Source organism: Nilaparvata lugens, chromosome 9 (assembly GCF_014356525.2).
Source record: "Nilaparvata lugens isolate BPH chromosome 9, ASM1435652v1, whole genome shotgun sequence".
In the NCBI taxonomy this organism is placed as follows: domain Eukaryota; kingdom Metazoa; phylum Arthropoda; class Insecta; order Hemiptera; family Delphacidae; genus Nilaparvata; species Nilaparvata lugens.
The window spans coordinates 28394198-28417822 of record NC_052512.1 but is presented as its reverse complement, the minus strand read 5'-3'; the positions used below and the strand labels follow the sequence as shown (position 1 = coordinate 28417822).

The following is a 23625-nucleotide window of genomic DNA, read 5'->3' as shown; positions in this document are numbered from 1 at the left end:
GTTGGCAACCTATTTAGAGTTTCATTCCTGATATAAATGGAGTTTTTTCAAAAGCTACATTTCTATGGATTGGAAATGCAAATATTTCTATTCGAGTATTATATTCATGATTATCTGTACAAAATTGAAACTTACTGATATTTACTTTAACAAAAACTACAAGCTGGTAAATGTAAATGGAAGGAAGTGTGAGTATTTAAGGTCTTTGAAAAATGCTTTACTTGAGTCCCTCGATCTCAGTCTACAGATGACTCTCAATATATACTGGTATTAGCCTGTGATTCCGACTTATCATCATCACGATCCTTATTATGCTAGACCTAACGAGGAAATTGGGACTTCTTCCACGACTGTTACCGAAAAATGACCACAGAGTGCCTTATTCATGACATTTGCGCCTGGACTATAAAATGATAAATTTATTCTGTGGCCAGTCTTGAAACTTTTGTTATAGACTCTGTATTTTTGGATGCAAGATAATATTTATTATTAATCCATTATTCTAATTTTCACAAGACTGAATGGGAGAGAAAAACTAAGGATACTCCTTGTACTATTTTCCTCCCAAATTCAGATAATATTATTTTCAAAGTCCGAAATCAGGTTCTAATTCCACTTCTCTTAAATTTAGTCCTTTTTCACTCAAGAACAACAGACACTAAGAATTTTGACGGTTGAGAAGTTGGATAGAAAACAAAATATTACACTCAATTCACTAATAATTGAAACATTTTCACGTAATTTTACAAAATTTAGAGCCTGAAAAATAGAACTTGTATAAATTGGAATACGTGAATATGACGACAGCTTGAATGATGATTTATCACTGAAAAGCTGTTACAGGAAGTAGAGTTCTGAGTGCATGTTTATCAAATACACACTGAAACAGGCACCTATCTACTGAGACAGTTGTGCCAATGGCAAGAGTAGTACACCAAAAAATTCTCTGTGGGGTCTTTTTTACACCGCGCGAGTAATGCATAGAGAGTATAGCAAACACGTACTTTTCATGAGTTGATGAGATATCTGGTTGAGGTCTGGAATTCAGTCAGCCATGTTACAACCGTTCATTGACAACTCTAGACAGTTTCTTATCCGAGCTCCGATCTTCTTACCTATTTATGAAGTAACCTTTGTAAGCCAAATATGTAAGGCGAAAGGCGCCTCCACCGAATAGGCTATGTAAGCTAAGAATAGGCCTCCACCAAAAATGTAAGGGTGACAAGAGATAAAACTACTAGATTTTGGGTGGGTGTAATTGACAACTGAAATGAAGAGCGAATATCTTCAAATTATGATACAATACTTCAAATAAAAATATATTCAGAATCAAATCACACAATAAAACTAGCTTTTAAGATACTAAAAAAATATATGATTATATAAAACAAATGTGAAAAGCTACTCGTTTGGCTATGAGAAATCAATTTCTGTGATCGGAATTCAAATGAATTCAAATGAGGCTGCTAACCCACCCATCTGGCGGTGCAGGGGGCGAAGCCCCTTCCGAGCGCGAAGCGCATGTTCAAAGGAATGGATCATATGCAAATCACCTATCATACCTTGGAGATGCCCCTCATCAGCCTGGCTTCACTGATAGTTTACACGATTCTACAATTAAGATATAAAAGTATCAAACCATCTGAACTAATGAGATGGATCAAAACTGTCTTAACCAATACCAAAACTTCCCGAACAGTGATAGAAAAAGCTGTAGGCTATTATGAGAAAAGACAAGCCTATCCCCACCACCAGTTCATTCGGCCTTTACTAGGAGTCCTTCAAACGAGCTCCACCCAAAACAAGGTAATTCTTGGGTGTAAATGAACTATCAATCAATGCCAAGACATGAAAGTCACCTCGAGTATGCAATAATATTATGTTCTATCTACCATATCACACAAGCACAACGTTTGTTATTAAAAAGAGAAAAAATGGGTGGAGCAAATAGTTATTTGTATATCTAGAGTGAAAAGTACGACTTTTTCTCCCTGTGGGAAAAAGTTTGAAGCCCGAGGCGAAGCCGAGGGCAGCAATTTTCCTGAGGGAGAAAAAGTATTTTTCGCTCGTGATGTACACAACATTTTTTCTCCATCTACATTTTTTTATAGAAACTGCAAATAAAATCATTCTAATAACTTACGTATTGGTGACAATGATTCCTAACAACATAACCTAAATCTAAAACCTAAAAACCGGTCGTCAGATCGGCACTGCCGATTGCGCTACCTATCGGCCAAGTGTAACAATTATATCAGCTGGGCTATCAAAAATGGCTGACTCCAGATCACGCGGTTCACATTTGAATTGCAGAATGCAGATCAAAAATATTTGTTGGCTGGTATTTTGAATAGAATAAAATATTTTAAAAATTGTATAAATTTTTATCGTCTACTTATATTAAGAATATAATATCATACAAACATATATTTCATGAGTTGATCAAATTTCTGGTTGTGGTATTGAATTCAGTTGACTCAATGACAGACACCTCTATTACGCTTTCTCATCTGAGCTTAGACCTTCTTACCTATTACCATGTAAGTTTTTAAAATAGAGATGCTTCCCATGTTATTTAAATGGAGTCACTTTTACTCCCTAGGAGTTTTTCTGTTTTTTACTACCTAGAGCGAAAAAGTGACACTTTAGTATTATGTTTCAGGGAGTAAAGTAAGTACTTTAGACAGTAGGTGGAGGAAAAATTTATTTTCCTACAGTTCCTTGAAAAGTGACCATTCCTGCACTGTTTACAGAACGCAAAGAATCACTTTTCCGCACTAGTTTGCAAAGTGATTACTTTGCGTACTTCATTTTTGCAACATGGCAACACAGTATAGTTGGTGGGTTATATGGATGAATGGCCATTTTTCTGCATTGGAATATGAGCCTAAGTATACTCAACAATAAATTTTCCATTTCTCAACCGAATTTGACTCATGATGTATGATTTTGGACCGCCTTGAAGAGCCGAGAAGAATGAAGTGTAGTACAATGAAATCTGAGCATTGTGTCAAAAGTTATAAGTGTTCGAAATTTTGATCCTTGAGGTGTCCTTAAGCTTGCCTCTCCACTAGGAAATACTAAAATGAAGTGCATCCAGTGGGTGATTCTCATTGAAAATGATCTCATGAACTCATGTCATTGTGCGAAATATCAATGTGAAGACAATGTAGTTGGTGATGATGGTTGAAGCTGAAAATTGGGTGTTTTTCACAATACAAGGAGCATTGTTGTCAGGTGTACCTGGAAATCTATTCGGGATAGAGCGCTCTTCCTGATTGTAGAACACAAAAAAACGCCCAGAGGGATTTTGAATTACAAATCTGAGTGTTAACAATCAGAAGATATTGTAGATCAAAAACTAAAATCATCAAAATTGAATTTTCCTTCAAATTTCACTCATTTTTGGAAAATCATAACTCAGTAATCATTGGAGATAAAGAATTCCGAATGATCTCATTTCATTCAGAATTCTATGTTCTGAAAAAAAGGTGGGAGCGAATGTTTTCGTCCGATTACAAGATTTGGCAGAAATAGCTGATGACTCGAAAATGAGCTGAAAATACGAGGTCTTTGGGCACCCTTTATCTAGCACAAGGAAATTTCGGGTGAAGAAATTGGTTCTGAACTTCTCTTATGTACCCAAATATATATTAAAAAATTAGAACCACAATATAAATTGCATGCATCAATGCACCCAAAATCTAGTAGTTTTATCTCTTGTCATAAATATAGTAACTGGACTAAAAAGGAATTCACAATAGTTTGTTTCATGCTCACCAAATCTGAAGGCGTCGGTTGGAGTTTGTAGATTGAAGTCGAAGGTTTCCACAACTCCAAAGCTTGTTCCTGTGGAAGATCCTGGCAGTTTGAACTTATAGATTTTATCTATGGTATCAGTCACATGAACTTCGTTAACATTTTCGGTGAAAAGGTATTCTATCACAACTCTGAAGAAGGTATCTTTCTGAGACTATGGAAAATAAAAAATCTATCATCAGTAACAGATCTCAGTGGAACAGAAATGTACAGTTACTTGTGGATATACAAACAACACTGCAAACTCTTCTCCATTAGGTGAACGTCTGGGCTCAAAATGACTCAATATGAAGGCAGTATTATTTGGAGGATCGATCTGGAAGAAAGTACTGGGATCTAAAATAGCCTTGTCATTGAAAACAAATCAGGGAAAGCTCTAAGTTATATTTTGGTTCTGAGCCTGGGTGCAGGACCCGCAACCGAATGTGGAGGTCACGAGGCCATCCATGAGTATCACTGGTGTTTCATTGGTGTCCTTGTGTGAAAGGAGCATAAGTGACTGAAAAAGTTGAATAAACTTATTGAACAAGCGCTAGTGAGTTCTCACTCTCACTATTGACCAACTAAAAGCAAAAGTCATTGTTCGTCTGTTTGTATGTTCTACAATAAATTTAGAAAGAATTGATCAATCAGCTCCAAATCTAAATATGTATTCTTCGAGCCTTTTCACAGGTCAAAAAAATTGACTTACTCCTTCGACCTTTCTCAGGATATAAAAATAACATTGAAAGTGCAAAAGAAAACTTTTTGTGATTTAATCAGCCAAAGAATTGACTGCATGCAATGACTACAGTTTTTACATTTATTTATTCATGTAGGATATGAGATTTTAGCTATGGTGATTCTATTTTGACGTATGATATAATATCATCATATGAAAGTTTGATTAATTCAAAAGGCAACATCGTTGATGAATAAATGAAAAAGTTAGTTTTCAGGAGAAAAGCTCAATGAATAGATCATGATAATGTAAAATGTGAGTAGCTATGATAAGCCGGTTCTGGGTACACCGGCAATTAGCTGCCAATAGGAAGCGAGGGGCGTGGCCTAAAGCCCTGCTCTACTACCCCCTTAACCCCCCACACACATGCATCTGTCATTTTGTCCCCCACCATGACTCCTCACCCTCCTCTTCCTGTTTTTTGTCATTCCCCTCTCATTCTTGTCAACCCCTCGTTCCCTATTGGCTGGTGAGGAGGAGTAGGAGGAGGAGGAGGAGGAGGAGGAGGAGGAGGAGGAGGAGTCATGGTGGTAGACAAAATGGCAGATTCATGTGTGTAGGGGGAGGGTGTGGGGGATAGTAGAGTGGGGCTTTAGGCCACGCCCCTCGCTTTCTATTGGCTGCTCATCACTGGTGGAGCCAGAATCGCAGAACCGGCTTATCATAGGTACTGATGTGAATGTGTGGAATTAATGAAAGTTTTATTGATTTGAAGAATAATATCCTACAATTTAGGGGCTCATCCAGGATTGGATTAAATTGAATGGGATAGATCACCAGATAGATCTGAAGTTTTGTGTGGAAAATGTCATATTCAGCAAGGTCGAAGAAGTGTGACTTGCTGAAAACAGCAGGAGAGTTGAATATTGATCTGCCCATTAATCTGAGAATAGTACAAATAAGTAAATTGATTACCGAATCAGAAGGCTATGACAATGAGTTCACCAAGAATTTGTTGGAGAGAGTACAGACAGATAGAGAAAATGATGAGATGAAGGAACAAAAACGGAAACATGAAGAAAAAGAACGAGAACATGAGGAAAAGGAACGTGGAGAGAGACGAGAATGTGAGGAAAAGGAATGTGAAGGGAGACGAGAACATGGAGAGAAGGAACATGAAAAGAGACGAGAACGTGATGAAATATTTATTTTGCAACTTAAGCAGCAATTTGAATTGAGAGAATTCTGATCTCGAAACAGAGTTTGTGGTAACTATAATCACAATCAAGAAGTTAGTCTTCACACGAAGTTGATTTCTAACCATGGTTGGAACATTTTTCAAAACCTAGATTTGAATACTGAAATCAATCTAAAAATTCACAAGCATTTGATCTAATTCCTTGTAATGATAACTGGCCAAATCCTTGCAATGGAGAATTATTGAAAATTGATGAACAAAAACTTGAAAGTACGAGTATTACTGGTTATGTTAGTTTAGAATCTGTAGCCTACAATCATTTCTGTAGATTGGGAAAAATGGTGAAGAGAGGGTGGAAAAGGGTGATGATAGGGTGGAGAGGGAACTGAGATGGAATAGAGGAAGGAAGATGGAATGGAATCAAATAATGGAATCAAATAATGGAATAAAAAAGAAACTTGGAGAACGGGATGAGAATGTACAAGGAGTAAGGAGAGATGAGAAAGATGAAGGAATGGATGAAAATCAAGATATGAATTTAGAAAGAAATAACAAATAATTATTGGCTGGTATTGAGAAAAGTGAAATTGATAAGAATAATTACAGAATGAGGAATATTGATGAATACTCGAAATTCAGACATTGATGAAAATGGTGTCAAAAACAGGGTTTTTTGCGATTTTCTCAAATACGGCTTCAATGATTTTGATTAAATTCATACTTATAATAGTCATTGATAAGCTCTATCAACTGCCGCAAGTCTCATATCTGTAAAAATTACAGGAGCTTCGTCCTATCTATGCAAAGTTCGATTTTAGGTTCCCAATATTATCAGGCTCCAAATACAATTCAATCAAAAAATTCAAGATTGAGCATGAAAATCTCTACAATTAATGTTTGGTTTAATTTTCACCTAAAATTGAAAATAAGCTCGAAGTTTGAGAAAATAAGATTATTCAATTTGCAAACTGTTAGCAGGTGTTGATCCTATTAAATCATTCACTATGAAGAGATAGCAGACTTCACGTGTTCGCAGTGTTATTGTCCTGTCACAAGCTGGCTCAGATCTTTGAATAGTAGACTTGAGACGCGCGTGAACACTAGCATTAGGTGATCAATTTTCATAATGGCAAGGAAAATTGTTTGAGTGCGCCACACCAGATTCTTTTCTCTCGGATCTCTGTATAAATCATTTATCACATGACCACTTCCTCATTCCAAAAAATAAATTTGGGTACATATGAGGTTTTGAGATGTTGAAGCGATAGATTGATTTTTGAAGAGTAATTTTCCATTTCATTTGAGGATGCTATCCTCAATGAAACTTAGGTAATGTCAAATTATTCTTATTGGAGAAATATCAAATGTTTCCATGATTCTAATCAACTCTGTATAATCAAAAGTAGCAGATTTTAGAGATTACAATACAACAGTTCTTGAGCAAGCTCTCCAACCCAGGGGGTCACTAGTGTGAACATAGATCAAACGCTACATTACATAAACATATAATAAGGCCTATAAAACAGGGTTGATAACATTGTGAGCTTCTCCTATACCCTTCAGAGAAATTGTCTTTTTTCTTTAGGGCTACTGTTGTATGTAAATCGAAATGGAAATCCAAGTACCCTCTTTGAAATTGTTCAGTCACATAAACAATTTTGAAGAAGGTACTTGGATATCTATTTTTATTTATACTCCCAGAGAAGGTACATACCTCCTCTATTTCACATCCCATTAACTGATACTTAGTTATAATGAATTTCTCTTGAAATGTGGATTTCTCAATGAGAGTAAAATGTTGGCTATCCACTGAATACGACCACTCGGGGAAAATGCCAAATATTATGTCACTGTTGAAATTATCCATGTCAACTTTATAGCACCTTTGAACAGAATACCATACAAAAATCATAACACAAACAATAACTGATGAAATAAACTAAAGTGGAATTCACGTTTTAAAATTAGCACCCAATAAACATTGGTTTACTATCCTTGTTTGTAATTAGTCAAAAAACAGATAATTTTATATCCTTTTTCAACTCTGTTTCATTGCCAAATCGTTTGAGAAATATGTTGATGTATAATTTACTGCCTAAATATTCATCATCAATCATTGAGAAATATATTTCTCAAATCATTATTATTGATAAGCATTCACTATAGAATAATTGATAAAGATAGGCTGTTGAATCAAATATGTGAGGGTGACTTGAATCACAGCTTGGTAACTTGGGAGAAAGGGATGTGGCAACCATTCAAGACACTAACGTCAAACCTGGACACATTCATCCTAGCACTGGAAATCAGTCTTGGAATGGAGGCGGCTGCTTTTGTCGTTCTTGTTCTGAAGAAGAAGTGTCATGTTTTGGTGGGTGACTAATTTCTCTACCTGGAAGATAGCCTCTGGTTGTGCTATCCTTTCTGAAGTGGAATTCACTCTAGTTCATTCAATAACCAGTCGGTTATTTTCGGGTTATTTTTCGTATGACCTCCAGTCGAAGATTATCAGGGCTCCATTGTATCACCAACCACATCAAGTACCAAGTACCATTCAAGGTATAATGAGAATAGAGCTACTAGAATATTTTGTTATAGGTCACCCAATGGTCCTTCTTGACTCTATAACTTTATTTGAGGTAAAGGAACAGTCTCATCAATTCTATATCCTCAAATATTTCTCTCAGCCAGTAAAGCATTCACATCCAAGTTCCAGATTTATAACTGCTGACAAGTTATTGCCTTACAATTTTACTGACACTCTAAGAGATAGTCCATCTTGCAAGGCTACTGCAAGTCACTTCCTGGAAAGTTAATTTGAGAAAACTGAAATGGCAAATGTAAAATTTTGGTTTATGGAACTTGCTTCATTTTATAAGGTGATTTCTCACCTTAATAATCTGTCCTGTCTAAAAGCTTCTATATTATATTTTCAAGCTCACCCCAACTGCATCCTAACGACTTCAAATTATCTCAAGAATATAATCCGATATATTTTCATTCCTTATCTTCAATTCTCACCTTGGGTTCACCTTGACCTTGAGGTGACATTTTGTAACCTTGAACTTGGGGTAGTCTGGTGCAGGATGCACCAGAATACTCCTTTCATACCTACATTTTTCCTCTATTCAAAGCTGAGTATATCTGTAATCAATGAATATGAAAAGTTGTATTTAAACTTAAATTGCAAAACAGAACCACCTCTTCCACTTGCTGCGAACAATTCTCAATCCTATTATATTAAACGACCAATTTCTGTATGTATGCATTCATTTATGTATTTGTGTATGTTCAATGGATCTCGGAAAAGGCTCTTACGATTTTGATTTTCAATATAGGAGGTTCTTGATATAAAAATTCGATTGCACATGGTCTCATTTCTGAGAAAACTCGCTGAAGGACAAGAAAAGGAAAATAATTATTCATCCTTGGAAAAACAGCTGATAATTTCGTTGTCTGTCGATAACGGAAGATGCGAGTGCCTGTGTTGGAGTGAGACAGAATTATGTTCAGCTGTTGAACTAATGCAATCAATCAGCTGATCTCACGAGAAGTATTATCCGGCAATTATTTTAGATTAATCGATTTGATCAACATTAATCTGATTGACGACATGACCAAAATAGTTATTTGTGCAACTAGTGCGCAAAGTGACAGTTTGCTGCACCGAAAGAAACGTTTACGCCTGAGCCGTAGGCGAGGGCGGAATGGTTTGTTGAGTGCAGCAGAGGAACTTTGCGCACATATATTTCACATTAAGTTTTTCCTACAGTACCATTGAATATGAAAAGTGGGTAATTATGGATAAAATGATGGCTGAAAACCATCAAATGTTTGTGTGTGTGATGCTGTTATTAATAACAAACTTAATTCATTTAAAAATTAATAATCCAATTGAAGTTGAAAATTCTCAGCCAAAGTTCTCATCTTTATTCATTCAAGAATCAGAAAAAATACAGATAAAACAAAAAATTGTATTCAAAATACATGCCAACAGCATGGCTGAATGGCTGAACCGACAAGCGCGCGACCTAGCGGGAAGAATCGTACCTAACTTCGTTTCATCCAACTAAAAACATTATTCAGATATTTAGACATGGTTAACTTACTAAATTACCGAAAAATAATATAAGTAAACAAAAAAATATTTATAAAATAACATAGACAACAGAAAATATTTCATTGTAGTATATTCTAATGTTATTTTATTAATTTATTGACATGGATTTCGAACGGTAATTATTTAACCTGAAAATTCGAATTACATAATGTGTGTTTGCTACATTTCTCATTGCTTATAGTTGAAATAATTATTACTGTCAATTGAAAATAAACATTATTCATTATATGATGATAAGTTATTATTCAATTATGATTTAGATAAACATTACTCTTGTTTTGGAATTGGGATCTTATCATAATGTAGGGTAGCCATTGAAATGATTCTTATCTAAATCTAACCACAGTCATTGTTACCAACATAATTTTTGTTTTCGTACACTAATCCTCCATATAACCCACCAACTATTTTGTGTTACCATGTTGCAAATGTGGAGTGCAGGAAAAATTTTTCCCGCACTAGAGCGGAAAAGTGATTCTTTGCGTTCTGTAATCAGTGCAGGAATGGCCACTTTTCAAGGTAACTGTAGGAAAAGAATATTTTATTCAAGATCCATTATTGAAAAAAAGTACCCATATCAAAATGTTTATAGTTACCGTAATCATTATTCTACGGTTTTAAATGATTAGTGAGTGTTATTTTGTTATCCAATTTTGTATGTAAAAAATCTAAATTCGAACTTTTCTGTTTTCAAATGTTTGGAGTGGAAATTTGATATAAATTCAAAAGTGTGTGGATTATGACCTACATTTTGGACTACCGTATTTATAGTGTATACATCAGAATTTGGGGAAGAAACGGTTTTGGGCTGTGCCTGTTGGTCCTTCCCCAATCATTTAAAAGAATTGTGTTCTGTGTATCAATAAATGAATAAATAAATATTATGCTTTTATACTCCAAAGCGAAGCTCGGTGCCCCGATATTAAAATATTATGCGCGCTGGTGAAGTACGATTCGGACGTTCAAAGAAAAAAAAGAAGAAAACAACCATTGCATGGTTGCCTGTAAAGGCGAAAGTTGTATGGGCGAAAGTTTTATGGGACAACGACTTTGAGTGGTAAAATAATTTTAATGTGAATATTCATTCGTATAGTAGGAAGAAGGATGAAATAATAACTCACAATGAGAGTGAGTGAGAGGCACGTGTCCCTTCCACTCGGGCATGGTTAGCCCGCGCCCACCTAAGAGCGAGAGAGACAACCATTGACTTGACATTTTGAATTAGTGGCGCAGTCGCAGGAGATTGCTTGCGGCGCCTGCGCAGGTTGACTGCTCCATTTCACTCTCTCTCCAGGTGAATGCTTCGGGTTGCTGGGCTTGCTGCTGCGAGCGTTGCTCGCCACTGCTCCTATTCGTGCTCTTTCCAGACGACCGTGAACCGAAACGAACGCTCTCACTCGCTCTCATTGTGAGCGCATAACGTGGGAACGTAACGCAGTTTCTTGAAGTGTCTCCCGGCAAACCAATTTATAAGACGTTGTCACGTCAAAATTAAGATAGTTTCCTCATTTTCACAGTCACGTCATTTCCATGTTATGAGAAACGATGGTTGGAGATGTATTTAAGACAACTCAGCTTGTGAAGCATGGAATTCTACATAATTAATTTAAAACCAGCATGGATTCCTATGATGAATCATTCATGCTTTTATACTTTGATAAGTAAAATCACAAAGAAAATGGAAAACTGGTGATCGCCATTTCATCAATCCGCTGTAACGTTCTGATGGTATTGAAATCAAGAGTAGGCCTCTATTGTTTATTGGAGTCAAGAGAAGAGAAAATTCTTTACCACCTTGACTAAATTCCGAATTTCTGTCGCGATTATTTCATGATTTAAGCTGATGAATTATATTCATTTAAATTCAAATATTGAAAAATCAGAACTACAATATTTATTGCAAGCAACAATGTATATAGTGACTGGAGTAACTTACTATGTTAATGTCTGAAGTCATTATGTTGATTAATAGCAGTAACCCGTGCTCCGCAAGGATCTATTCTAAAAGTTGACAAACTGAAAACATGACGTAATGTCATTTTGAAGAATTGAAAATAGACCCATAACCATCCTTGGTTAATTAAGAATCTATATGCAAAATTTCAAGTTAATTAGTCCAGTAGTTCAGACGTGATGATGCGTCAAACATAATTTCCCTATCCTGTACGTGTATAAGCCAACACTTTACTTCATCTATACTTATAAAATATTCTTATCTCACTGACTCACTGACTCACTGACTCACTGACACACTGACTCACTGATCACGATTTCTAGAGAACTACCGGGTGGATTGCAACAAAACTTAGAATATAGCTTCCTTATACGTCCTAGGTGCTCACTAAGAATTCTTTTGGCGATATTTCAACTCTAAGGGTCGTTTTTGAAATACTCTATGATGAGATTCAGGTTTGAAAGTAAGCATATGATTGACATTATGGTTTGCTATCCTCGTCTGTCATCAGACAGAGCAGATAGCACTTTCCTTCACCAACTCTGCATCATTCCCAAATCGCTTGTAGACTATCTATATATAGAAGCGAAATGGCACTCACTCACTGACTGACTGACTGACTGACTCACTCACTCACTCACTCGCAGAACTAAAAATCTACCGGACCAAAAACGTTCAAATTGGTAGGTATGTTCAGTTGGTCCTTTATAGGTGCACGTAAGAAATCTTTTGGCAATATTTCAACTCTAAGGGGTGTTTTAAGGGTTTAAAGTTCGTCTTCTAGCATGTATATTCTCCTTCTCCCAATCTCTTAATTATAATTGAAATGTCCATATCATAATTATGTTATTATAGAACTATAATCTGGAAAGAGTACCTATTCGAAACAGTTGATAAACTGGCGACCAATTAATAATTCTGTCAGGTTGGCATTAAGTTGCGATTATTTCATTAGGTTGGCACCAAGTTGAAGATTAAATGCATTTATCGCGAAAAAATTGATTGGGCACTGCTACTTCAATCAGAGTTATCCTGAGAATATCATATTATTATTTATTTGCCAATCACTTGATAATGGCATAATTTATAGCCGAAACATGTTATGTTGAATAATTTTGAAAAGGGTAATCAAATTTATAAATATTAGAATAAATATTTTTATTTCTATTCCTGGGAGTATAGATAATTTCTATGTTTCATAAAACAAACTCTCATGACGGGAGTTCTATCAATTGATCCTATTCTATCAAGACTAATCTTGTTTGTATATCTGACAGATCGCGTGAACAGCTTGAACAGTTTCCATGGAATTTCAATCATTCAGTATGATGAATGGAGGGTATTTTTGAAACTTCAGAAGTGTCCGTTGTGGAATCTGTGTGCAAAGAATGAGGATATTCGGCCAGAATTTAACTTGACGAAAGAAAGGGGTTATTTATTAAAAAGGCCAAGAAGCTGTTGTTGCTTTTCCTAATGTAAAAATATCTTCCATAGAAGTAAGGCGCTTTTCCCATGAATCAATTATTCTCAAATATTAGTTGTGTTAACAAAGAAAATAGAAGATAGCTTTCCATAAAAATATTGGAGAATATGCATAACAGTTCGTTGATATTCACTTGAAACTGTCAGTATACCTCATTAATAGCATCAATGCTCCCTATTTAAATAATGCTGACACATTGATGAGAATCTTACTATAATTTGTTTACATTAGATCAGATGGAGATAGGATGATAGCTACTGTTTCGATTTCAAAATATTATGATTGCCATTTTTGCTTTTTATGCCAGCTGTTATTAGTTTCGATTCCAATTTTGTTTGACATATTCACTTTCTATACCCGTTGTTATTATTATGTCAAATAACCTTTCGTTGAATGAAATCAGAATCATTGAAGTCAATTGTACTAAGCGAACAATTTCTGTTTAAATATGTGTCTTTGCGGATTTGTAGTATGTGTGTCTGACGGATCTCGAAAACGCCTCTAACATTTTTCTATTAAATTAGGTATACAGTACGTTTGCGATATAAAAATTATTTTGGAACAGGTCTCAACTCTGGGAAAAATCGCTGAAGCTCTTTCAGAAATGATTATTTGTCCCTCAAGTAGCAGCTGATCAAAAAAAGATTCCATACTCTGTTGAAAACATGAGAAATAAAGTGTGAGCAAGTGAAAAAGATTATAGCTTATAATAGCTGTGATTGAGTTACCAAATTTAGCGATCTTATTTCAAAACATTGCAGTATTCATGGAACATCTGGAAGAATAGGTACAGAAAGTGACCGGATGATAGCAAAATAAATTTTTCGCCACACTGCACAGAGAGCAGCTGTTTTCCAGTCCCTATGTAGATCTGAAAGACATTGTTTGCAGACGACTCTCGTCTGACGTCAGAACAGGTGTCTTTCCGGCCTAGGCCGGAAAGAGTTCTTTCCAGCCGCTAACATGGAACTAAAGAAGGTGATCAAAAAACAGCTGATCAAAAAACTTTTCAATATTTGTGTTCATTATTCGATGATTAAAACATTTATAATAATATCATCTTATTGTCATTTGAAAGAATAAGAAAATATAAACTCAACCTCCCACATAATTGAACATAATCTTTCAGGTTATTTAGACAAATCAGAATAGAAAATAGAAATACTTGGACAATTTCCTGATACTGTATTCAGATTACCTCAGATTTGCTAGAGCTATCACCTTCCTTTTCTGCTTCTGGAAGTGCTTAGTAAACAACTATTCTCATATATATATATATATATATATATATAATATATATATATATATATATATATATAATATATATATATATAAATAGAAATATATTGTTTATTTTTGTGTGTGGCGAAAAATAGCATTCGCACCACAGGCAAAAGTGTTTTTCCGGCTCTCAATCTTTTCTAGTCCTCGGCCTACGGCCTTGGACTTGAAAACCGATTTCGAGCCGGAAAAATCTCATTTTCTGCTCTAGGTGCAAAATATACTATAAAATTGATCTCTCCAAACATATGGTACCGTAGTTGAATTGATGTTTATTGTGAGGTGATAGAAATGCGACTAATTTCTTCAGCTTCTGTTGTATTGGTTCCTCTGTTGCTCTATGTTTCAACACAGCCATGGCCTTGAGAGAGCCAGTTGTCCTGTCTGTTAATTCCTAACCCGGACTGAATATCACGAGAACCAATCAGAGAAGCCTTCTATGAAAAAACCCTGCTCTGATTAGTTCTGAAGGAATTTAATCATGATTGAAATTGAACAGGCTTTTGAGCTACTGGACCTGATATTTTCATGTTTCAAAATCAGCTAAAACTATATCGAAAAAAAACATAATATTCCATCAGCTGGTCCTATTTCCTTTCATCCTATATTATTAAACGAGCAATTCCTGTTTATATGTTCAGATGTTCAGATGTTTGGATGTTTAGATATTTAGATGTTTATTTGTTTGTATTTCACCGGATCTCGAAAACGGCTGTAATGATTCTCACCAAATTCAGAGCATAGTAGGATTATAATATACAAATTTGATTGCACTAGGTCTCATCCCTGAGAATACTTGCTGAAGGACATTGAAAGGATAATTATTATTCATCCTTGGAAAAACAGCTGATAATAATTATTTCGACGTCTGTTGATGATGGAAGTGAGTGAGCGAGTTCATGTGTGTGGGACTATGTCAAAATTATGACTCAGCTGTTGAACTTTTGTAATCATTCAATCAGGTACTTGGTGCCGGTTGCAAAAAAGCCGTATTATTTCCAATCCTGATAAATCCAGTAGATCCATCTTTTTGAAATGGTCTTCTCTGATTTGGTTCACATGAAATAATCAGGATGAAAATTCAACCGGCTCTTGTGCAACCGGGCCTTTGTGAGGGAAATTTTTGCATTCCTCTGGGAATTAATCTCAAATCACTGTGATTTAGATAGAATATTTCTGTATGAACTATGAATTTATATTATAATTTCTTCTTTCGTAATAAATTTTTTATGCTTCTGTACTCCAGAGCTAAGCTCGGTCCCCAATATTGATGTCATTACATGACACAAGACAGACCTATTGATATTTATATCAATGAATCACAAGTGAATACTGAAGTTCTCAATTTAGATAGAAATTGAATTAAGTTACATGTTAATTTACATTCAAATATTCATCCCTAAGCTTTTGGTTTCAAGCTAAGATTAAAGAAAGAAATCATATAATGGTATAGTCAATAAACAAAGTGATTGAATGAACTATATTCAGAATTATTCAATTTAACATCAAAATGTCCACTTAAAAATTCCCACTTTAATATTTATGGTAGTAAAGTTTAGGACATGAGAAATCAGCTACATTAAATGTTAGACTAATTATTATGAATGGACTCTTATACATAAATGGACTTCCATGGAAGAAAGAATCAGTGGATTGGCTGCTTTTACACTTTTGAATAAGTGAAACGAAGAGTAGAGCTGCGTTCACACCAAAGTTATTAACAAAATGTGAACATTTGATGAACATATGTGTTAGTCAAGTTCCGTTCAATCTAATAGAATCCATAAGGATTGAGCTATCAACATTTGGCCAATAACTACCCTGCGTTTAGAGATAGATTTATTTTCAGATGTAGTGGATCTATGTATTTGCGCCTTCGGTGTAAACCAGCTCAAGCGATAGGCTATGCCAGAAATTCCAGAATAAGCAAGAGAGCAAGAGAGCAAGAGATCCATGGAGTCAACCAATCCCAAATAGACTTCATTTGGAATTCTATTTACAATTGCATCAAGCAGAAGCAAAAATAACATGATCACTGCTAATTCAATAACTGTCAACGAGAAATATTAATTGCCAATGGATAAAGTCGAGGTCGACTCTTAAGCCCCGCTCAATATTCCACAAAATTCGCTGCAATTAGTCTACTATTCAACAGAGCACTCGCAACACATCAATTAATAGTTCAAATGATTAGACTCAATAATTTTCATGCCAAGCTGTGGCCTAATTTCTTTATTTATTATCGATAGAGGGCAGATCATAAGATGCTCCTAGCAAATACAAAAATCTCCGTGATACAAAAATTTGAGCTGAGTCTCATCTCCGAGATAACTTGAGAGGAAAAATTGATCATGCAAGTGGCAGCTTATTGAAACAGAAATTTTGATCGTTTGTTGAAAACTAAAGAGAGGAAGAGAGGGAATTAACAGCTGTGGTTATAACATTTAGCAATATAATTTGAAAACATTGCATGATTCAATAAAAATATTCCCTGATGTCAAGATGAGTGCATAAGATGGTGGTGCATAACTGGGTGACACCATAAGGCATCGCTAACTTTTGATTGCTTTTTAAAATACGCAGTCAATGCATATTTCAACAGAGTTGAATGTGTTGTTCAAACTGAGGTGATAGAAGCGCAACTAATCATTACACTTACTGACAACGATTTTTGGGTAACTAGGTATTATAGAAATTTATTTGAATGAAACTTGAAACGGTCCTATATACAAAAACATTTTCATCGAGGGAGAGCACCTTTTTGGATACAAAATTCTATGACAATGACGAGACTATATCAATTTATTATTCAAGTTATATTCAGCAAGCAATTTTGTTTGTATGATGGATCTCAAAAGCGATTATAACGGCTTTGGTAGAATTCAGGATATAAATATTTTACTAAAATAATCTGATCATTAAATTCCCGTAGCGAAGAACGGGTACCCTGCTAGTTTTAGATATAGTTAACGACTGCAAGTGATAGGACTGTGTAACAGAATAGTGGTAAAACTATGATAGCGCCAGAAGTGTCTCAAACATAATAGTAGGTACTAAATGAACTTTTTGGAAGTGATTTGAAAACAAAAATGTTAAAACAACAAAACTGAAAGTTGTCAACCTTATCATTCTACCTCCATTTATAGAGGCTTTTGTTTGAGCCGAATGTAAATCTATATTTTATATAAAGATGAATGTCTGTTTGTGTGTTTGTTTGTTCCCTATAGACTTGAAAACTACTTGACAGAACGGCATGAAACTTCGGGAATATGTTGTGTGAATATTGAGGATTGTTTCTGAACAGGAAATTCAAAAAGGGGCTGATAATAATTATTTATTAATCTATCTCACACACCTAGGTTTTCGAAATTGTCAGCCGAGCGACTACCGAAGAACGGAAAGATGATCATGATTCAAGATCATATTGTGATAATATGATTTAGCATCTAAAGTTACTAGCTGTAATGAACACGTCACCCTGTGATAAATTGTGTACTGGTATTAAAACGGTAGTTTGGAGTTAAAGTGTAATTGATTGGTACCAGCTGTAGATAATGGTTCCTTAGAGGAACCATACAGATAATTATCACTCCCCTATCATTAAGAAACTGAAGAATGTTGAAAAATAATTATTCACCTGCGAAAGAGAGTTGTTCATATTGCATTTATTAATTACTGAAGAATGACAGAATAATTTACATTTTTTTTGAATTTAGCTTAGCTTATATTCATCCATAAATGGAAGATGGAATGAATATGGAATTCTGTGTGATTCATCGTACATCACATATTTCCTGGTCCATCCATTGACAATCAACAACTATGAAAACATTGAATTAATCGTTGAAACACTGATTTAACCTATCTATGTACTTTTTTTTCAATTCAACACTTTACTGATAGATATTACTACCAATTGATTGAGAAGAATATGATTTTGGAATAACGAATGCTGCATTACTAAGCACATAGAAAGTCCGTATTGAGATTCAATGAAAATATTGATTGTCAGATAAATTTCATGATTCACCAAATAAAGTCAAGATACATTTACTTTTTGGCGGTACGAAGTTCGCCGGGTAAGCTAGTTGTAAATGAAGCTTTATTATCAATAGTCAACGCTGAAAAAAGACAGGCTGAATCACCAGGAATACTATAAATTCTATGAGGGACCAGTAAGCCATCAATTTTGAGTAGTTCAATCACTCCCATTATGGACACTGGATACATTATGGACAATCAATACGGTACGTATGGAATTTATTAACTACAGAATAAAAATCTTTTGGTAGCAGTGACCCTGACTACTACAATATGAATAACCATTTGGATCAAATATAAGGAATTACTCACATCTCCCATCAACTCGTACTTTTTATTCACAAAATATTAACAAAAAATATAATAATAAGTTATATTGAATGAACTCACGGCCAGTACCGTACTCAAGTTTGTCTTTTTCTGGTCGTGCTACAAATAAATGTAGGTATATGTTTGACATTTTGTTTTTGTAATCTTGTTGCCAATGTTTTTTGTGGAAGTTTTCGATGTGATTTCTCAAGGCAATGAAATTTTAATTTGAAAAAAAAAAATTATCAACAAACTCCTATCAAAGAAAATCTCTGTGCTCTGTTTTAATTGGAATGTATGAGACTCCATATATTGCTGATAGAAGGCGCAAACCGAACTGGCCAAGCATACAACAATAGAACTCAAACGTGGCAAGCTCGCGCTCTCGATAAACGCTAAATTGATTGGATCAGCTGATTGATAAGTTTATTTTAAGCTTTCCAATGATTACAACATATGTTAGAATATCATGTGTCAATCATCTCAGTTCTATATGGCTTTCACCTTACCATGTTCACAACCTTACTTAAAAGGATCGTTTGAAACCCTTAGATGCAAAATATCTCAAAATCCGTTCTTAAGCCGTGTTTTCGTAACGGGCAGACGACAGAATTCACTTTAAATTAACATTGGTTCTTATGGGAGTGTTCACCCATCGGCAGAAAGTTGAGCAGAAAAAAAGAACTGTTCAAATCAGAGACGAACTGTCATTCATTTTGCCGTTCATTTTAAGGCCTATCAACACAATGCTATTTTGCTTCTACTTATCACTGCTCGTGAACCGTTTTGTCGAAAAAGAACTAATTTCGGGATTCTGTCGACGGGAACAGACAGCTTGGAAATATTTTTCTGCTCTGATCACACATGACACCGGCAGAATAATCTTTCTCTGGATCAGACGCCATGTTCTTTTTAACCTCAATCTTTAATATTGTTGGATGGTTTGTTTTGATATTATTTTGCTGTTGGTTGTCAGATTTCGGATTGCTACTATTATACTGTGAAATTAATTTGCAGTAGAAAATTGAGGTATAAAATATTTCTATTGGTTTCTTTATTCTTATAATTTTTACAAGAGAAATTGGAAATGGATTTACTACAGAAAGGCGTGAAATTCGTTATAAATTGATGCGACAGTTCAAAGTTTTGTACTTTCCAGACCTGCATAACGAATTACCTATTCGAAAAATAGAATATGGTTGAAAATTGCTGATGTGATAGAGGATTCAAGTAAGTAGACTTAAATTTCTCATAATAAAGTAGGCTAGATCTACCATACACAATTTGATATAATTTTTATAAGTAGCCTACCAGCATGTTTACAATTTTTATTCAGGTAGCCTTCTGTAGTAGGCCTTTAATAACCTAGTCTCTAGGTCTAAATTGCTATCTTTTTCATTTTTCAAGAGGTTAAAAGTTGACGAAAGTTTATTTATTTATTTAAAGTATAATTTCTAGTGTTTAATAATAATGTAAAGCCTAGACTAGCCAGTTTGTGTATGGTAGAAAATTATCACAAGAAAGAGAAAAATCTAATCAAATATTTACATTTAAACTCATTCAAACTTCATTGATTAGATTAACATTAAATGATCAGTTTGTAAACATTATTCAACCAAGATAACATTTTGCATTACATGATAAGATAAGATAGCATTTCATGCTAACAATCTTTTACACTTCCATTGAGTTGGCCTAATCACAAAATACATTCTTTATAATGCAGCTAGTAGTTTTCACAAACAGATTTATTGAAAATAACATCATCATTTGACTTTGAAGTATTCCATTACATTCCAAGTCCTAAACTTCCATTATCCTTGTTGCAACTCAAAATATTGTAAACCCTTAGTTTATCAATACAATAACAAAACTAACCTGACTATCAGAACATTTTTTACTTTGTCTTTGGTACCTATCTATAAATTGATCTTCTTTTAATTAATTCAAATTCACTTGGAAACAAAATTAGTACATAGATTGTTATAGAAATAACTTGATCAGAGTCAGTGTAGTTGAATATTGAAAGACTGCCATTGGAAAAAGATAAAATAGGTACTATTTTCTGGTTGACCATTGCTACCAAACTCATTTGAAACTTAAATAGTAATGTATTTGAAAAACTTATTCATGCTCTATTGATCGATATATTGCGTGATGCCAGGTATATCAATGTAAATAGTAAAAATTAAAACAGGAGACACACAACATAGATGGATTAAAAACACTGGAAAGCTCACATTATAATCGGAAATTTTCAAAGAACTGTGTCCCTTTCCTCGACCGAGCAGAGAGTGTAATGTAAGTTTTTTAGTGTTTTTAACCCATCTATGTTGTGTGTCTCCTGTTTTAATTTATATTATAGAACTTTAAAGTGTTTTCTGTTATGTGCTACAATAAGTAGGCTATATACTTACAGTATGTATAGTCTATCTAATGTAAATAGTTTATTGAGACCCAGTTCACTTCTAATTTATTCAAAGTCCAAACTATGTATTATCATTGATGATCAACTTCACTTTATCTCCAAAATGGATATATGTTGAAAAATTAAATATGTTCCTTTTTTCAGGTACCATTTACAAACAAAATATTGAAGAGAATGTGCTCAAAGGAAATGCATATGAATTCATTTTTGTTGACCAGGATGGAAAAATTCTTTGGAACCCATAGATAGAATAAGTTAGTTAGGTAAGATCAAATTCCGCACATTTTTTAAACTATATGTGGGCGATGTCATTTTATACAGTTTCCCATTTTTTCAAAAAGTTTATCCACGATGTTTTATTATTGATTGAAAATGTTAGATATTCAAATAGTAAGACATAAATATGGTATATGACTAAAATAATTGAAAAACTGACTAAATTACAAAATCATTAATAGCTTACAGGAAATTTTAATATTTCGAAACTACGTGAAACCACATGAGATCAAGTTGAGAAGAGTGTTTAAAAAACAATGTATTCACTTATCATTCAGGGAATAGAGCTGTTCATAATATTTGGGATTCCTTCCATAAAGAAATAATTTATTTAACAAAATCTAATAATGTGATAACATTTTAACATCAGATTATTGATTCAATGTTATCACATTATTAGATTTTGTTACATGAATTATTTCATTATGGAGGAAATCCCAAATATTATGAACAGCTCTATTCCCTGAATGATGAGTGAATACATTGTTTTTAAACACTCTTCTCAACTGTTCATCTTGATCTTGAGTGAATGTTGAACTTTATAAATGACCATACATTAGAACTATGAATAGATGACTTCAAAAATTCAACCAGCAAGTGCTGGTAAAAAACACTGAATAGTAGCTTAAATGACAGTGATTCCACCTTTTAAAATTTATAATTGAATTCATGGATGAAATAGCTGCATTGTTTTTAGAGAGATTTATGTATTTACAGTTTGGTATTCATTTTTAAATCACTTAGTTCTACTTATAATGTTGTAGATAATCATCATTTCAGATCAAGCAATTAATTGATTATATTTCCATTTGTTTCATTAAACTTGTTTCTCTAAATATAGAACCAATAATTACTCTATGCAGTATATTTTTGAAGAGTTAAATAAACCAAAGGTCGAGAGTAGGCCTACTGACCACAGAAATGAATGAATTGTTCATGGTATCCAAAAATATGTTGTTCACTAACAAGTTCTTTTGACCTTGGGACACACTGATTAATAACAATTCCTACATGGAGATTGATGCTAATAATAATTCAACTGACTGTTGGAATTTCTCATATAACATTACTTTTCATTATTGGGGTTTCCTTGCCAAGAAATATAATTGAAACTTATACAGATTACAAACAATCAATTTCAGAATTCACTTTGCAAAGTTTTTTTTATAATGAATAATACGTTATAACTTTTTTGATTTCAGGCCTAGTGGTATACCAGCCAGAAGTAGAGGATGACAAAGAAATCACTATGAATAATATTCCATGGATATAATTCATGTATGATGTAGTAGCCTACAGAGAAAGAGATGGACTAATCTAAGAAATATATTAATATTTTCAGTAAATCTTGATGTGTTTATTTCATGTTATTCATAATAATATCCTCTTTGGGGGGGTTGGGCGATCGCTCCTGCTAACTGCTTCAATTCAGTAGTTTTAAGAAGACAGCAAGTGACATGAAGCTAATAAATAGTTTTGATGGTTCATACTTGAGGGATTTTTAAAACTATATTCAACCCAACAGCATCGAACTCTTATTAACAACTTTATTGGTTCTGTATGGCTTCTGCTTCTTTGGGAATAATAAAATTATTCAACTTGCTGACTGGCAAATACTATAGGTAACATGTAAAATAATAGACTCGAATTTTATAAAAATAAGGTAAGCTATCACAATTATATATTGCATTAAGATTAAATAATAGTACTTATGTACTGCATTGAACGGTAAATTCTTTGAATATGAAAATAACTCAAGCCAAAGTTGAAAATATTATATATGTTCCAAGCCACTCAAATATAATTACTTTTAATCTACCTTCTAGACTATATTTCCAAGGTTTTTGATTTTAAATTGATAAGCGTTTAGAACATTATAGTAAATAAAAGTTTGAATGGCTACTCTAATTCAAATGAATATCTCTAAAGTAAGGTATCATTTTATAGGCAACTTTTTATTGAGCCTCAACTAATGACAATGTGATTTTTACATTACCATAGTTTTAATTACACATTAAGAAAGAACATTTCCTAACTTACATCCTGTAGACTCCC

General features: G+C 34.0%; 1 protein-coding gene and 1 long non-coding RNA gene across 2 annotated transcripts in view; one reads left to right on the top strand and one right to left on the bottom strand.

Moving 5' to 3' along the window:
* LOC111055300 overlaps positions 1 to 23625 on the bottom strand; it is a 151400-nt gene that overhangs the window by 3506 nt on the left and 124269 nt on the right. Inside the window, exons 8-9 of the mRNA XM_039435740.1 lie at positions 7393 to 7561; positions 3781 to 3973 (exon numbers count right to left, since the gene is read on the bottom strand). Coding sequence (XP_039291674.1) covers positions 3781 to 3973; positions 7393 to 7561 — 362 coding nt within the window. The remainder of the gene's footprint in view (positions 1 to 3780; positions 3974 to 7392; positions 7562 to 23625) is intronic.
* On the top strand, positions 19965 to 22870 carry LOC120353098. Its single transcript, XR_005572189.1, has 3 exons — positions 19965 to 20096; positions 21439 to 21557; positions 22773 to 22870. It is a non-coding gene; the product is annotated as an uncharacterized LOC120353098 (long non-coding RNA).